The following is a 17,791-nucleotide window of genomic DNA, read 5'->3' as shown; positions in this document are numbered from 1 at the left end:
ATCTAAAAGGAGCATTTACATCAAATTTACTCTAAACAGACATGGTTGAAGGACACCTAATCATATTTTGAATTTTCCATTTTCTGTAAGATATATGCTTCGCACCAATATTTTTGATCTGTTGAGACATTTAGGCACCAGATTATAGGAAGAGTGTAAATAACAAATGCACAAAATAAAAAACTTACTGCTTTAATCAACCAACATCAATTTTTAAAAAAATTATATTTTGATAAATCACGGCCATTCATCAACTAGTCCTTCTTTATACTCTCAAGGACTAATTAAAATGCTTCATCGATCAATTTATCTTTCTTTCTATTTCTTATGCCTTCATAAAAATTCTAGCTCTTCTTACCTCTTCTCACACATATTGGACATGGCAAAAACTAAGCTAAACCGAGTTCTTAATTACCATGGGCTTTGCTTGGGCTAGGCTTTGGTCCAAAACTTGAGCTCGCACGGACTGGATTGTATAAAAGTAGTGGAGACAATTTATCAGCGGACAGGATGCATTTGAGTGGTAACTCGACGGCAGATGTCGACTCATCTGCTTCACTAATTCATCTGGATCGGATGATCCTGACCGTTTCAACGAACGGTCCAGGCCATTATCGCCACCCATCACCGTTCATTCATCAAACACGGCGGGGTCCATTAATCAGACGGTCAGTAGCACTGATCTTGCCGGTTTTAGGGTTAGGGTTTTAAATATCCCCGGCATCCCCCGGTGCGGGCCCGGCATCCCCGCCCCTTAAGATCACCACTGCTTACGGATTACCGAATTCCGTCACACGGACGGCGCGGATGAACAGGATACAGGAGACCGGCACGCGGTAGGCTCACTGGCGAGTGATGGGATCTCAACTCATTCGAGTGGGCCGCGAGACGGTATAAATACGAAAGGATCTTTGTTACGAAGGCCATCGCTGGTTTTCCCTCTCCGGTTGCCAAAACGCTTCTCGCCTCGCTTCCTCTCTCTTTGTCCGCTAAGGAGTTTCACTTTCTGTCTCTTTTTCCGAGAATTAGGTTAGGGTTAGGGTTTCGCGAGCTCGAGGGGGGGCGAGATGGTGGCGGACAACGGGAAGAAGTCGAAGGTAGCGGAGAGAGGGGAGGAGGATTCCGATCATATTGATGGAGAGCTCGTGCTGTCCATCGAGAAACTGCAGGAGATTCAAGATGAGCTCGAGAAGGTAATGCTCCTAATTTCCTGTTTTTTTCCCTTTCTTTTTAGATTTTTTTCTTGTTGTTTTGTTGTTGAATGGTGGTTTTATTTGGAGTCGATGCTTTGGTCGTGTGTTTTGTTCTTCTCTCTCCTCTGCGATAGCTCGCGTTTCATATGTATATAGAAGAGAATTGTTTTTGAGAATCTTTAATGGTTGTTCTCTGTTGATTGGTTGTTATGCGATCAGTGATTATTCGGGTTCTTATTCTGAGTAACAAATTAGTGCCTTTAATTTAACTGCAATGGAAATTGGAATTTGGATTCCATAAAGTGTCGTTAGTTTCATTTCTGAAACTTTATGTTATTCTGTATTCTCTGTAGTGCATAGAATTTTATGACGTTTAGGTGGTTGTGCGTTTATTCTTTTGTGATAAGTAAAGTAGGTTGTGAAATTTTTAGGTTTCTGTCAAAGCACGTTTTTTGATGGAGATATCTTGTCAAATTCTGATTGTTTTGGTTGCAGTCAGTTCATTGGCCCATCGGTTTGGATGTTACTGTTATTTTTCTTTTTCACTTGTCTTTCCTTTTATCCTTCAAAAGTCTTGTTCTTTGTAGAATTGGCTGTAGAACATTGGCACTGTAGGCAATTGTTATATGTCATTGAAGTGAATAAAAGAATCTGTGCTATCCAGAGAATTGGATAAAAGAATTCAACAATAGAAATGAGGATTCACACATTGGCTATAGTCACGGATTGATTTGATGAACTGTACATGTACATATGGTTTAAGCTGCAGTTACCAAATTTGCTAAATTAGTAGCAAAATATGAATTGACGTGGATGCTGAGGTTCACATTATGGTTCCTTGTATGAAAGTTTACTTGCATTAGCAAATCTTTATGAGAATCTATTCAATTGGTTCTTGTATACGGTAAATTATCTTGTGTATTTTTTCTCTCTGAAATATGCTTCTTAATCATCTTTCTTACATGTCTTGTTAAATACAAACCAAGTCATCAATGAGTTTTTAGTGAATCAAAGTAAAATTTGATTCATATAATCAATGAGAATGAATCTTCTGATCATACTCTGGGCGAACCCAATAAATTAATGAAGGGCCTAATGCAAACTAGAATCTGAACCCAAACCGAGTGAGCCAATGATACGAGTAACTATGGCTTAACCCAAATGTAGTACAAGAGTAATTTATGAGTTAATATTATATGCAAAAGGGAAAATATGCTATACTACACATACGACACTTGTTATCAAATGGTAGAGTTTACCATTTCTTTTTTATGTTGGCTGAAATCTTATTGCTGTTTCTCTACCTTTCATCCCATGTTTGCTTTTCATTTATCTACTTGGTTTCTCTATATTGTCTTCTCGGGTCTACATGTCATGATGAACATCAATACCAGCCTAGACAGTAGCACTCTTAAAACTAAATGCATTGATAATGGCAAATGGTTTGTCTAAATTCCCCACTACCTTTTAAGTATCTTTCAACCTCCTCCTTGGACTGACTAAGGATTTCACCTTGTTACTTTGAGGATGAAGCGGAGAGCTTGTAGATGATTGAACAGGTTCCTTAGTCCACTGCGATCATTATGTATAGTCTATATTCAGTTATTTTTCTTCCCTTATTATTATATTTTATTTTCCCAAGAAGTTTGTTATTGCTGGCTTTGGTGTCTTGCTGTGTTAATTATTTTGCAGGAGCATTTTTTAACTTTGAAGTTCAAGCTTATTATTCATTATTTCGTTGATATAAATTATCATAACTCTTAATATTCATTTTTTGAAAATCTTCTTTTACCTGGAGAGTGCCACAAAATGGAAGTAATAAGTACAACAACGAAAAAGGTTAGTCTTGCAACTGGATCGAGTACCGACTAGGTTAGAGATGACTCATAAGCAACCTGATTTCATTTCATGTCTTGATTGTTGTCCCATAACTGACCCGCTGACTAAGTGGATCAGGTCAGTTTGTCTCCATGCAGAATTTTTGCAAACCCATGGGGTCATTCAGGTTTGGCTAGGTCAAGCTTGATCTGAACCAAACTGAAATCATTTAGGTTTGGGTTGTCAGGTCCAGGTTCAGGTCTACTATAATATAAAAGTAAATTTGTGCTATTAATTTTATATTTATTCAAAAATTAATAAAGACATAGGTGGTGGATATGGATTGCTATCAGAAATGTAGTTGACGAGAATAAGGTTTGGCCTTAATTGAGTCTTCAACGTACAAGTAAGTAGCATTAATATTCGATCCACAAACCTAAACATTGGGATTGAGGGTAGGGAGGATTATAGATTTCAAAGTTATGCATTCTTGGCATTGTTTTAAAATGTGGCTATGGCATGCAAGCAGTCAACGACTACATAGTGCATATACATTGTGTAGGCTGCATATACAGACAATATGCAATTTGTATCAACATCCATGTAGTGCCCCAGCATGAAATCCATCAAAGGCCAGCCTTCTTGAGTCCTTCCTTCAACATGCATATACATACGTTGTAGTCAAGTCACGTAGTCAAGTATTTCTCACCCAGATATTTTAATATCTGGCAAACTACTTCCATGCTACAACATCTCCACTTGAAATAACTAGTACTTAGGTCTTAGTAGTAATGTTAAGATAATTAGCATATTGAAATTAGTAGTGTAATGTATATAGCCTATTTGAAATCCACATTCAACACAATCATTAGCTTGAACTTGTTAGTTCGCATTGGCCTGCATAAGAGTGGACCATTATGTGCTTGCACAATGCTAAAAGGCATACATATGCTGTTGCACAATGGTAAGTAGATTGACATGTAGTGGCACAATGCTAATCTTGCTGTGCTTTTGAAATGCTGAGGAGACCATATTTTTGGCCCTATAACAAATATATGGTTGCACAATGCTAAAAGGCTCACAAATACTATTGCTCAATGGTAGGTAGGCTACGGCTAGGGATAGCAATTTACTTTGCCTCATCGGTTACCTGACCCGATCCGATCCAAATGGGGCAGGTTTTACCTGACCCACAGTAGATCCGGGGTGGGTACGAGTAATGGTATTTTTGTATGGAAAAAAAATATTTTTGTAACTTTACCCAACCTGCCTTGTCCAACCCACTCTATTTAACTCTACCGCCCTGCCTCGCCCTGCTCTGAAGCAACTATGGGGTGGGTATAAGTAATGGTCTATCCGATCAGTTGCCATCCCTAGCTGCAGCACAATGCTAAAAGGCTCACAAATGTTGCTGCTTCATGGTAAATAGGCTGCATGTGAAGCTGCACAATGCTAATCCTGCTGCATATGTGTCCTTAAGTGTCAAGTGGACCATCTTTTTGGCCCATGTATGGCCTAACTACATATGTAGCAACCACATATTGAATGTGCAGCATGGTCTAGGGACCGCATATGCATACCCTGCCGCACAATGCAACATCATGTATTGCATTTTGAGACACTGATTTTTGGATTGAGTTGGATTAGGTAGGGTTGGGCCATACGATGTTTGACCTATTTTAGACCTGGCTAGTACATGGGTGTTGGGTCTAGGTCAGGTAGGAAAGCATGATCTAGACCAAGGTTTGCTAAACCAGTATCAGGGCTCATATTGGCTGGTGAAGTTGATCGATCAAGAGAGGGCAGAGGAAGTTTGAGTCGTCACAAGGGAGCTTCAAGAGCTCTAGATATGGCGACGAGGATCAAGAGCGAGCGAGAGAAAAAGAGTGACTCGCCTAGCAAAGGACATTCTTGTTGTTGTCTTTGGTGACTTGATGGGGACATAGGGTTTTAGGGATTAGGACTTCGAAATTGAGCAAGGGGAGCTTCAAATGGAAAAAATTGAGTGGGGGAGGGCTTCGCCCTTTGTATACCGAATCGACTTGTTGAACCATATCGTTAACTGAGCAGTCTGGTTCGACACACTCCGAACTTGCTGATTCAGCATGGTTCGGCTAATCTTGATCCAAATTGGATCCAATTTTTCAAATGGATCACTTATTCAGACCCAAACTTAACCTATGGGTCTAATAAATGAGATCTAAATGGACCAAACTTGATTTGGTCCAAATGACGTATTTGCAGACTTAAAAATGATCAAATATATCATTTATATGTTAACAATGACAAAATGCATGCAGAGATGGTTGTTTAAGAACAAGTATAAAAAATCTTGAGGAACACAAATAACTTTAATATAAGAAATCCCATGCATGCAGACATCCACTTGCAAAGCATGTTAATATAATAAAATGAATAAAGATATAAAAATAAGAGAAGCTAAAAATAATAAGCCAAAGTTATCCTTGAATGTGAAATTATATTAATAGCATCTAGGATGATTTTGTCAAATAAAATATAAAAGTGGAAAAAACATAAATGCAAACCATGAAAGACCTCCAGGTGGATTTGTGTAATAGTTTGAACACAATTTAACTAACATAGGCTCTAGCCGTCCCCTCCTTTTTCTTGATCTGTCCCAATGAGGAAAAATTTTCTGCCCACAAGTAGTTGATATTCTTAATTGTGATGGGACCAACCTGGATAGTGGAGGGAGCTTGAGATGGATAACTACGAGAGGATCGAGAGAGGTCTCTGTTTTGTAAATAATAGGAGGGGGGAGGTCCAAGTAAATTTTGAATCCTGTTTTTGTTGGGTTGATGAATTCCTATTTGCAAGGGATTGTAGTTGATACTCATGGTGGTTGCTAAGTGTAACAATGAGAAAGAATGCTACATGAGATTTACTTTCCAGAATTCTCTTAACAAATTTGAGCGGACAAATTATTTCCATCTAAGGCAAATTTCATAGAAGACCCCAACTCACTCTTTTTAGTATTGTATAAATATGTAGACAGTGACAGTCCTTTTAGAACAGATTTGGGAATTCTTCAGGTCTATAACATCCGTCCCAGTTTTGTATAGACTAAAACATGTCTATTACAACCTCACATACTGTACAAACCAAATGATGCCTAGTTAATATCTTGGTTGTGATTGTCAAATAGCAATCAAAGTTAAACTTTCCAGCACTTTGCCAGTAATGCTCAATTGTTTTTCTGGTTTTAGCATGGTAAACATTTAAGATTTTAAGAGTGTTATTTATGGTTCTGTAGTTGAGCCACTTTAAGCGAAGTGGTATTTAAAAATAATGAAGTGATGAGTATACTTCTTGTCTGATTGGAACTATACTGTTACCTTATGCTTGTTTCGCATAATTAAGGAAGAACTGGTATGGGAATCAGAAATTGATAAGATGGAAAATAAAGGATCAGAATCAGTATTCTTGTTCTATTGTTTGGGCAATGAATGTAAGACTGCACAAGTAAGGAATGATAATTCCATTCTAACTTTTGATTTAGCCAGAAACATTCTAGAATGGAATCGATATCATATGTTTTTTTTTGAATGTGTCCTTGAATAAAATAGCTAAAAAGTTTAAGAAGACTTTGCAGTTCAAATCTTAATTAAATCATTTATTTTAATTTTGTACTGTAATTGTCACTAATTATTTCATATCATAGATATCATTCATTCACATTTTAAGCCATAAGTACTGCTCATCAAAATACATTTAAAAGTAGAATTACAATTTCTCTATTTAAGGGAATGGCAATTCCAAAGAAATGTGATTTTTCTTGTTGCACAAACCTGACATCAGAGTGGAGGCAAATTTGGAATTCTCATTCCACTACAGCCTTTTCATTAACCAGACATAATGAGGTGAGAGGAAGAATATCGACAAATGCAAGCAAAAGATGATGACAAAGATGAAGAGAAGGGAGGTTGGGGGGGGGGGGGGGGTGCTTTCCATGCTAATGGTTGGATTTAATGAGAAGCATCAAATAGTTAATTAAAGATAAAATAGAAACAGATTAAATAAAATGGAAAAGAATAGGGAGAAAGGAGGTGAAAGGAATGTAGTGATGTTCCCCCATTCAGTTGGGCAACTGGAGGTAGGAGGAAGCCTTCTTGACTGAATTGCTTTGGGCTTTGGTATATTTAGGGGCAAAGACCACTTAACAATCTTGCTGCTGAATCACTTGTTATCTGTGTGTAGGTGGGCCTCAAGAAAAGATTAAGAAAAAAGAAAAGTTAGAGGGAAATAAGAATTAGAGAGAGAAGTATTTAGAGGGAACAAAAGGCTGAACGTGGTCTCTATAGTTCAGTCCTTTAACAAAATAAAGCTATCATAGCAGCGTTTTCAGCTGGCCCATATAGGTCTTTATATATATTTAGCTAACCTTCTAAATTTGACCAACTTTAGCTGTTGTAGAATAAAATCCCTTGGCAATGGAGTTTTGTTAGGACTCTTTAAAACATAGTAGGTAGTCTTCCTCATAAGCATCCATATCCTCCCCTAGATTACAAATTTTATGTTTTATGGAACCACATTTATAATGCTCCTTTGCCAAAGTTGAATCCTAAGGGCTTCAGAAGTTCCCCAACCCAATAGATGTCTAAAGTAGGAAGTCTATGCATTAGGCCTACTCAAAATAGGACATTAGGACGATTATTAATAATTATGTATTGAGAAGATCCCACATTATGGTAAGAACCTTCCTTGTGGCTTTGCTTAATCTAAGCCATCTAGTACTTCTGAAAATTCGATATGCTCTGTTGCACTCTTTGCATCTAGATATGAAATGGAATCAACATGTATTGTTTCATGTGATCTCAGCCCCTGACTTCATCAATTCTTCTCTAGATGCCTAGGTATACTTACATGTGAGAGTTCTTGGTTATGCAATGGCTTGAACAAAAGCAACATTGTAGTGTTTAAATTGTCATGATCATGAAAATAACTAAGTAGTTTGAACTCCTATCGAACCACATTGTAAGTTTGATCTAAGCATGCCAATGGATTGAATGGTTCTTCAAATGTTTAAGTAGACTGAGCTGGTTCATAGGTGGAAGCAAGCAATGCTTAGATTTTTCATCACACATAGCTATTTAAGTTGTTGCATAAGCATCTAAATGGCTGTTTTAATAACCATTATCTTGAGCTATTCCCCTCTATCCATTTTCGCTATAATTTCATGTGAGCAATAGTAATTTAGAAGCCCAAACATATACATTTGCATGGCATTGCTTCATGACAGGTAGATGCATCATTGATGCATCTCTGATGGGCTATTTTTCAAATGTAATTAAAGGTCCAAGTCCTTTGTATCAGTTTTTTTTTAAATCAATACTCTTATTGTATATTTAACAATACAGTGGAACAGTCAATGCTGCTGTTAAATTTCTTTCCTCATCATGCAAATTCTTTACAAAGAAGGTAATGAAATTTCAAGCATTAACACTCTGATGTAGTCAGTGGAGGATCCTTCTTTTGATTTATAAATGCTTTAGCAGATGTCGAAACTTTGATGAAATTGCATGTGCTGATAGTCATGCGTAATCTATCTTGTTGATTTCTATTACTTATTTCGCTGGATTTACATTCCCAGAGCATAGAGTTAATATGTTCTTAGTTTGGGTAAGTAAGAAGTGCGAACTGCATCAATGGATGAATTGCTCATTGGTTTTGTTGTTTGTGTGTGCTGTTATTCTCATTGAACCTCAATGGATTTGGCTTACTTGTTTAGGACTATGGAAAGTTTTAAGTTCCTAAAGTTGTCGGCCTGTTGCCTGTTTCTGCCATATGCTCATCTCATTCATGACTGTAGGTTAATGAGGAAGCAAGTGATAAAGTTTTGGAGGTGGAACAGAAATATAATGAGATTCGAAGACCTGTCTACATTAAACGGAATGAGATCATCCAATCCATTCCAGACTTTTGGTTAACTGCGGTTTGTAATCTCTCTTTTTTTTAGTAATTATATACTTAAGCTACAACCTCTTTTCTGGAACATTCTCATCTAATAGTTTTTCTTTTTTGTATTTCTGTGTGTAATGCTTAACTCTTTAGTTCCTGAGTCATCCTGCTCTTAGCGATCTTCTGACAGAGGAAGACCAAAAGGTATGCATGCTGTTATTTTTGAAACATGCTGTGTTCAAACTAAATGTGGTGGAAATTGTTACTCCATCCAGAATAAATATATTAACTATATCAATTAGAGATATCATTCTAGGACCTTTGTCAGCTTCTTCTGGATTTATCTGATGTCTGGTATTACTTGGAACCCATAATAGATTTCCAGGTGCTTGTGTTAATAAAGTTCCTTTGATGCAGATTTTCAAGTATTTGGTTTCACTAGATGTTGAAGATTGTCAGGATTTAAAGTCAGGCTACTCCATTATATTTGTGAGTTGTTGTTTACTTTTGATGAAATAGCCATTCTGTTGCTATGAATAAGTATATTCTTGTGATTTATTATCTTTAATCAATTGACTGGGTGTTTGTAATGTATAGAACTTCTCTCCTAACCCATATTTTGAAGACACAAAGCTTGTGAAGACTTATTCCTTCACTGAGGAAGGAGTGGCTAATATAACTGGTACGACTATCAAGTGGAAGGAGGGTATGGTAAGGTTATTATCTTATGCGGTAATCATTGATAATTTTCTGAGTCAGGTATTAGTTCTAATGTTTGTTTCTCATAATATCTGTAGGAGATTGCAAATGGTAATGGTCATGAGAAGGGAGGCAAGCGACCTTTTACTGAGGAAAGGTTGGCTTTAGTACCATGTAATCTTGTTTTATAGGCAATAGCTGGATATTTAACTGATTTTGTCACATTGGGTATCTGATAATTTATGATAATTCTGCTGTTGTTGCTTTCAATATTAGGATTATTCATATTTATGTATATCATATGCGTATTCTTTCCAAGTAGATCGCCGTTCACATTTCCCTCCTAGTTCTTCTTAGAAGACCAGGAATCTTATTTTTGCAAAGGCCTCCTCTAGTCCTGCACATGCCCACTGATTTCTGTCACTTGCGTGCCACTTCATCCTTAATTGGTGCAAGTTCTACACCTCTTCTGGCATAACTGTCCCACTTCTTATCCTTCCATATTTTACCACACATGTTATTCAATATTCTCATTTCTACCACATGCATCAGTCTGTGCATATAGAAAGATTGAAGATAATTCTGATAAACTTCTTTGTCGAATATGGTGTTGTATCATGGTAGATTATATCCGGGGAATAGTGTTCAGTATTATTATTGGTTGCATGATACTTGGATGCATGAATTCTTTTCTCATTCTTTATTTTTATTTTTTTGATGCAGTTTCTTTAGTTGGTTTGGTGAAACTCAACAGAAAAATTTCTCAGATGGTGTAACAGATGAGGTAATCATTCAGACTTAAATTGGGAAGACTGATTATCGTGGACGACTGCACATTTTTCAAATCAATTTTTCTGTTTATTCTTCTGGTATCAGTGAAACTCATATGACAACATGATTTTGTTGTTTTTATTTTTTTTTAATCTTCCTATTTTATGAATTCTGCTAACTTGTATGCAGATTCCTGTTTTTGGTTTTTGAATTGAATTAAACGTTCAGCTTCTTTTCCTGTACATTTTTTCTGTCTGTTGATGTACTCTACAACAAATTGATGCAGGTGGCAGAGATAATCAAGGAAGATTTATGGCCCAACCCTTTGAAGTATTTTAATAATGCAAGTTTTCTACCTTCTGTCCTTTCCTCCTTTTCTTTTGCCAAATATCAATTTTTCTTCTCACTGAACATCGGTTCCAAGTTTTCCTAAGACTCCTGTGTACTTTAAATATTATGATGATGCAGGAGGCTGATGAAGAGGACTTTGATGGAGATGAAGATGATGAAGAGGTAAATGCCTCGCTTGTTTTGAGTTTTAAACAATGCTAGCCAGTTTCTGATGTTGCTGCTGATAACTCAGTTAGAGGAGTGCATATTTGCAGAATTTTGGCCTCTCGTTGCTTGGCCATCTTCGGGACTCCAAATACTATGTAGTCAAACCATTTCTTTTGGAAAGATCTTATGCACTGTATCTCTAGTCTCTGTTTGTTGTGTTGCTATTTTTCTGTTTCAATATGGGTGTAAACTGTTCAGTTTAGCTGGATGTTGTGCCAACATCAAACGAACATTTTGCATTTGAAACTCATACCTGCATGACTTATAACAAAAGGAATTTAGATATTAGTTCCTAATTTTCTGCTACAGGTTTTTCTACTCAAGTTTGTGCATGTGTTCTTGTTGTCCAGTGAAGCTTTATGACCACATTCATATAATCACCATTATTTTACTTCTTGTTTTGTTATGATGTCTTATAATTTACGATTTCACTTTATAGAGATTGATAACAATTATTGTTTTGATTCTAAGTTTTCGTACGTTATAAATATTATTGCATAGGTTGTATTTTAAAACTAAAAGAACTCTTTCTGTCTGAGGTCTGAAAATAAATAAATTTCAAATGGACTAGTTTTAATTATTGTATGCACTGCAATTGTAATGTAGCAGATATTTGTTAGTTACTTTTGGCCATGCAAAATATGTGTAGGATCCTTGATTTGTCAAACTTCTGCCCTCAGTTGTACCATGTTTCGTTTGATTTTTTTTCCTGTGCCCTGTCTTTTGCTTAAGAACAGCTCAGATTTTGTGTTCATTTTAAAAATTTAATATAAAAAATCAGCCAGAAAAGATGTACGATAATGCTGTTCTGCTCTAGATAAGACTCATCTTGTCCAAAGCTGTACAGAGCTTTGGTGTCTGTACTCGGTGTGTTTAGTGATATTAAAGTGACCATCCATTATCTCATGTTTTTCAAATTCTTTTTTTTCAAATTCTTTTCACTTTGATAAAATTGATACTTATCGCTCTGCAGAAGTGCTTATGCATATTAAGATAATAATTTATGCAACTGATGCAATCTTATTTTTTGATGTGTTCATTTATTTATTAATTTGTGTAGATGTTTTTGCACCTTTTTACAAAAATAGTGGTTGGAAATAACATTGGAATCAGTTTTCTTAGGGGCAATGGAAACTTGACTAAATTAGAGAATAGAAAACCCAAAAAATAATCTTATTCCTATGATTCTTAATAATTCTGTCCACTTTGAGGCTCGTCTCTGAAGAAGTCTATTTGATATGTTGGAAACTTCTGGTGTTTTGGTTCCTGAATAATCTTATGTTCCATCCGTTTATTGCTAAGCTTATAATACTATGCAATCATCACATTCAATAAGGTAGTAGAGAGACCTGGCAAATAACTATTGAGTAATTAGAGAGGGTGTGATCATTTGTAGACAAGGATAACATCATATTGGATGGGTTTTGCTTGCAACTGGTAAACAATCAACAATGATGAATTTTCTCATGTTTTGCTTTGAATATGCTGACCTGCAGATTATGTGCTATTATGTATTGTTGGTTTTGGTGCAAGATTAATTCAAAATTTTTTAAGCATGAGCATCTAATAAATGAAAAATAGTTACCTTTATAAAATTTAAAAAATTATTAATATAGCAATTACATTTTGTAAGAAATCAGAATATAACGAGTGAAACTTGTATTATTTTGTACGTGAGTCCCATTACAAGTGTTTGATGCATAGCATCCTATGAACTTTTGAGATTGCTAAAAGCCTCGCATGCTTTCCATTTTTATTTCCTATTTTTTCAGGAGGACTCATGTTACCAAAAGATATTAGTTTTATATGCTTAATCTGTTTCTTCTCTGCTGTGTACCGTGCGGTATATTCCTATTTTCCTTCATGAGGACTCATGTTACCGAAAGATACTAGTTTTATTTGCTTAATCTGTTTCTTCTCTGCTGTGTACTGTGCAGCATTTTCCTATTTGCACACGCTAATAAACTCTGCCCGACCAATTATGCTGTTTTTTGTCAGAAGGGATCTGAAGATGATGAGGATGGTGAGCAAGATGATGACGAAGAGGACGATGATGAGGATGATAGTTAGTCTCTTCTCGCAGCTTCTTTCGTTTGGGCTTCCACAACTTGGCTGTGGCGAGTGCCACTGCCAGGCATGCTTATCGCTATGGAAGGTCTTGATTTTGAGGGGGGCGGCTTCTAATCTTGCTTCAAGCTCCGTAGCTGTCAATTTTTTTGTACTTTGTCTTTCATGACCCTTGCTTATAGCTGGTGGCCTGTCTAAAGCTAGAAATTTATTTATCATTATGGGCGTGTCAAATGTTTGTCCTTGGACTTGAAGAATCTCGGCATGCTGTGTTCTTCAGGATCTAGGAGTTTGTATGGAGAACCGGTGCATCATTTTTTTAAAACTTCTTTAGTTATATAAATATATTACATCAATTTCATGTGGTATCTTTTCCTCTTTAAATCTTTTTAATTGGTTCATGTGCTAAGCCTGAACCACTTGCAACTTTTGATACTTCTCTGCGCTCAGCATCACCACTCCTGTTTAGCCCGTGGCGTCTTTTGACTACGACCGTCCAGAACCGTTTATTGGTTGTGTTGACCGCCTGCATCGGTAATGCTGCGACCTCTGTTTTGACAAGCTGGCGCTAAATTGTCTCACAAGGGAACGGAGAGTGCACAAAATCGCTTGAATTTGGTGGTGTTTTGCGAATCAACGATTATCTCCTCTCCTCTCCTTGTTGAGGTAACCTTTGAGCTCCGGTTTGCTACGGTAGAATCTCGCGAAGCCGTCCCGCCCGTCCGGTTCTAGCCAAACTTGGGAAATGGGAAGTGAATTGAGGCCTTGTAGGCTGAGTTGGGTTCAAAACTTAATACATCTGACCCAAAATCGGGCTGTGCTTAGGCTTGTCAAGTGAATGCTTTACCCGGACGTCTTTATTTTGTTGTTTTAATGGAGAGCAACTGAAGTAGTCGTTGTAACTGAAGAAGTTGATTTTGTTGTTTTAATAGAGAGCAACTGAAGAAGTTGACTTTGTTGTTTTAATAGAGAGCAACTGACGTAGACGTTGTAACTGAAGAAAGCCATGTGTCAATGCATCATCAAAAGATGACGTGCTGATGTATTGCATGAGGGTTCATTTGCCTATAAAAACAGCCAAGCTGGCGGTATCCTCTTAGCTGACCCTCCATCCAGAACCCCGCAGCGGTCATCCCAACACGCTTCCAGGTATAACCCTACCTCCTCCTCTCTCTCTCTCTCCCTTCCCTCCCTCCTGACCAGATAAGAGCGCTCGGACTAATAATTTTAGGATCGTTAGACCCTATATATATATTTTTTTGGTTTTTGCGTGCTTTGTATAACAACTCTATAAGTACCAAAAATCTTCTCGATGAATAATCAATGTAGGACTAAATACACACCCATACAGATTCTTACATATACCTTCCGTTCAAACCCCGACATCCTTGGTAGGCTAAGGATTCAAATCCATTCAAATCTAATCACAAATACCACGATAGATCCGTGGTCAGCCTAAACCCATTCAAATCTAATCACAAACATCACGATCGACTCGTGATCAGCCTCCATGAATCTGACTACAGTGTTTCTTAGTTCATATAGACTATGGGCCGAGGTCAGCCTCCATGAACCCACTCATGTCCTCACACTTTGGAATCGGGCCATGGAGCAATAAGCATCTTCCTTTTGTGTTGGTCAGGAGTATGGCGAGCGAGCGCAGCAACGCCATTCCTACAGTAGATTTGTCTCCCTTCTTCCATGGAGATGAAAGTGGGAGGAAGAAAGCCACAGAGATCATAGGCCATGCTTGCCGAACCTATGGCTTCTTCCGGATAGTGAACCATGGCATGCCCGCTGACCTCATGGCCCGAGCCATCAAGCTCTCCAAGGCTTTCTTCCAACTCCCCGAAGAAGAGAAGCTCAAGTTCAGGCCCATAGTTGGCTCCGAAGCCCCTCTACCTGCAGGCTATTCTCGACAGCCTGACAATTCTCCGGACAAGAACGAGTATTTGCTGATGTTCTCCCCTGAGCTAGGATTCAACTTGCTGCCCGCCGACCCACCTGAGCTCAGGTATTGCTTAAGAGTGTAGTTATCGCTTTGATCCTCGAGGTTGATAACCATATAATTAGCCATGCTGAAAGAGTCCTGATGCATTGTTTTGCTCCTGCCTCAAGATCTGTCCTGGATGAGTGCTTTACTCAGCTCTCTAGAATAGGATTACTGGCTGAGGAGATCTTGAATGAGTGCATGGGCCTTCCTCCCAACTTCTTCAAAGAGTACAACAAAGATCGAAGATCCGACTTCATGACGGCTCTGCGATATTTTCCTGCGACCGACACCGAGAACAATGGAATAAGCGAGCACCAGGATGGGAATTGCCTCACATTTGTCTTCCAGGATGATGTTGACGGGCTTGAGGTTCTTAAAGATGGCGAGTGGATCCCAGCTGATCCTCAGGAAGGGAGCATCATTGTCAACGTTGGAGATATCATTCAGGTATATATGCGAAGGCCATCCAAATTGTTATTGCTCTATGGCCGGCCATGCTGATCAGAGGATGTTCAAGTGATCAGTAAAATTAACCTGCCGCCAGCTGCATGACTTTTGGGTCGAAATGCATCGAATTGATTAAAATCTCTGGTCTAGCTGATATAAGCATGCATGCATATACCAACCAATCGCTTTCTGCGGTATTAAAATTTGACATAATGTCGAGTCTTAACCATTCTTTAATTTATTTAATTGGAAAATGTCGCAAGACTTTTGGAGGAAAAAAAAAAGTTAAGAAGAAGAAGCTCTGAAATAGACAACCAGGTCTCAATCCTTGAGTTGAAATGAGTTAATTAGATGGAATTCTAAGGAGGGAGGGTTAAAAGATGCATGACTGAGCCATGAGTACTCGTTTTTCTTGAAGGTCCTGAGCAACAACCAGTTCCGGAGCGCCATGCATAGGGTGCTGAGGAGAGGAAGACACAGGCACTCCTTTGCCTTCTTTTTCAGCATCGACGGTGAGAAGTGGATCGAGCCATTGCCACAGTTCACGAGCGAGATCGGCGAGGCTCCCGGTTACAGGGGGTTCAGGTACAAGGAGTATCTCCGGCTGCGGATGAGGAACAAGACCCACCCTCCTTCCAGGCCTGAAGATGTCATTCACATCTCTCACTATGCAAGTAGCAAGCAAGCAGGATGGACGTAGGAATGCACTATTCGTAATAATAACTTCTGGGAAAGCGGACCCTAGCTGTATGTGAAATCTTTGCGCGTGGATATCTTGTCTTCTCTTTTGTGTAGTTTTTCAGCTTGTGCAATCGGATCCCAGTCCCCTGGGGACATGTATCAGGATATGTCACATGAGGGATCTTTATATGCTGCTGTAATCAGTTTCCAAATAAACTTACGGAACGGGTTAGCTGGTCCTAACAAAGTTATGCAGCTGATGGATGATCTGCTGGACTCGTTATAACATCAACTTCTCGACTTTGGCAACATGACTAAGGTTGCCTATGGGGCAATGCGCCCTAGAAAGTAGATCAAATAATATCTATCTAAATCTATTTTTGTATCCAAATCTATCCAGATATGGATAGAAATTTAAGCATCTCATGACTAATATCGGTATCCATATGCATTTTCATCAAAGAAAAATGGATATGAATATAGATATGGATAGACTAGTATCCGATCCGTATTCGAATATTCGATTCCATTTGTAACTCTATTTAATTTTATGTAATATTTATAATTTTTTTAAAAAATAAATAAATATGTTAGCATACTATTAATTTGATTTATCATCCACTTAGTAATATGTTTGATTCTATGATCATAAATTAAGTTTAATTATGAGATTTATATTCGAATTTATATCCATACTTTCAATATTCGATTTGTATCCGTATCCATTTAAAACAAATATGAATATAATTTTTTCATCCGACTAACATCCGTATATGTATTCGTCAAACAAAACAAATATAGATATAGATGTGCTAGTGTCCGATCCAATTGCAGCCTTAGCCCTCAACATTTTGGAGTGTTGTTTGATTGGGATCTATAAGCACCATTTGTTGTTGAGAACAAGATTATTAAGTACTTATGTTTAGATATTGCACAGGTGAATTTGGTCTTTGGTTTCTTGGATTTATATAACATTGTATGGGAACTTTTGTAAAAGCTTTCAATTTTTTATCTCATGGTGGCAACCCTATCTAACTCTTATTAGTTATCAGTGCTGTAATGAAGATAATGATCATGGACACCAGTGATGCCCATCAAAGTATAATCAGATAGCAGTACAATGTGTTGAATCCAAGTAAACAAATCAAAATGTACCAGCTAGAGGCTTCAATCCTGCCTAAACACCGACGAGAACATTTGAGATTTAGAGAAAAATAATGATTCAACACCGTGCGAGAGCATTGGCTGAAGCGAAGAATTCAGGAAGTGGATTTTCTTTATACATACTATATTTGAACGTGAAGGATTGATTACATTTCCATTGTCGTCTAGTCCGGTTAGGATACCTGGCTTTCACCCAGGCGACCCGGGTTCAAATCCCGGCAATGGAACTTTTTAAAAAAATTTTGAACACGACGAGTTATGAAAATACTTTTTGAATGTTTTATTAATAGGTAGGCTCTAAGTTGACCGTCACCCAGGGTTCAAATACCGGCAATGGAATGTTTTAGAAAAAAATTATACATGACGAGTTATGAAAATACTTTTTGGATGTTTTTTTAATAGGCAGGTTCTAAGTTGACAATCTGAATCGGTTATTTAGAACTATTTATCTTCTCTCATCTAATGCAAGAGTTAATTACCA

The 17,791-nt window shown here is 37.6% G+C and overlaps 2 protein-coding genes and 1 non-coding gene across 7 annotated transcripts; all 3 read left to right on the top strand.

Annotated features, from left to right (window-relative positions):
• The first annotated feature begins 907 nt into the window (after positions 1 to 907).
• On the top strand, positions 908 to 13,393 carry LOC113463105 (NAP1-related protein 2-like). Of its 5 annotated transcripts, none has more exons than XM_088701583.2 (10): positions 908 to 1,193; positions 8,842 to 8,964; positions 9,084 to 9,134; positions 9,348 to 9,419; positions 9,528 to 9,641; positions 9,728 to 9,786; positions 10,353 to 10,413; positions 10,687 to 10,743; positions 10,869 to 10,913; positions 12,731 to 13,393. In XM_088701583.2, exons 1-10 carry the CDS (start codon positions 1,068 to 1,070, stop codon positions 12,770 to 12,772), a joined length of 750 nt encoding a protein of 249 aa, XP_088557709.2. In that variant the 5' UTR covers positions 908 to 1,067; the 3' UTR covers positions 12,773 to 13,393. The 5 variants fall into 5 exon arrangements, with proteins under 5 accessions (XP_088557709.2, XP_089780542.1, XP_088557708.2 ...); XM_089924416.1 differs by lacking the exon at positions 12,731 to 13,393 and adding an exon at positions 11,006 to 12,721; XM_088701582.2 differs by having other exon boundaries at positions 909 to 1,193; positions 12,960 to 13,393.
• A 152-nt stretch (positions 13,394 to 13,545) lies between these two features.
• LOC120111006 (2-oxoglutarate-dependent dioxygenase 19-like) lies at positions 13,546 to 16,572 on the top strand. Its single transcript, XM_088701580.2, has 4 exons — positions 13,546 to 14,174; positions 14,668 to 15,039; positions 15,144 to 15,465; positions 15,884 to 16,572. The coding sequence occupies exons 2-4, from the start codon at positions 14,672 to 14,674 to the stop codon at positions 16,163 to 16,165; spliced, it is 972 nt and encodes a 323-aa protein (XP_088557706.1). The 5' UTR covers positions 13,546 to 14,174; positions 14,668 to 14,671; the 3' UTR covers positions 16,166 to 16,572.
• An 891-nt stretch (positions 16,573 to 17,463) lies between these two features.
• TRNAE-UUC (transfer RNA glutamic acid (anticodon UUC)) lies at positions 17,464 to 17,537 on the top strand. Its single transcript has one exon. It is a non-coding gene; the product is annotated as a tRNA-Glu (tRNA).
• Positions 17,538 to 17,791: the final 254 nt, after the last annotated feature.

Source organism: Phoenix dactylifera, chromosome 7, assembly GCF_051530095.1.
Source record: "Phoenix dactylifera cultivar Ajwa chromosome 7, Ajwa_hap1_PhDact_Kaust_v1.1, whole genome shotgun sequence".
NCBI lineage: Eukaryota > Viridiplantae > Streptophyta > Magnoliopsida > Arecales > Arecaceae > Phoenix > Phoenix dactylifera.
Note: the sequence above shows the minus strand (reverse complement) of the source record. Positions and strands in the feature narration are given on the sequence as shown.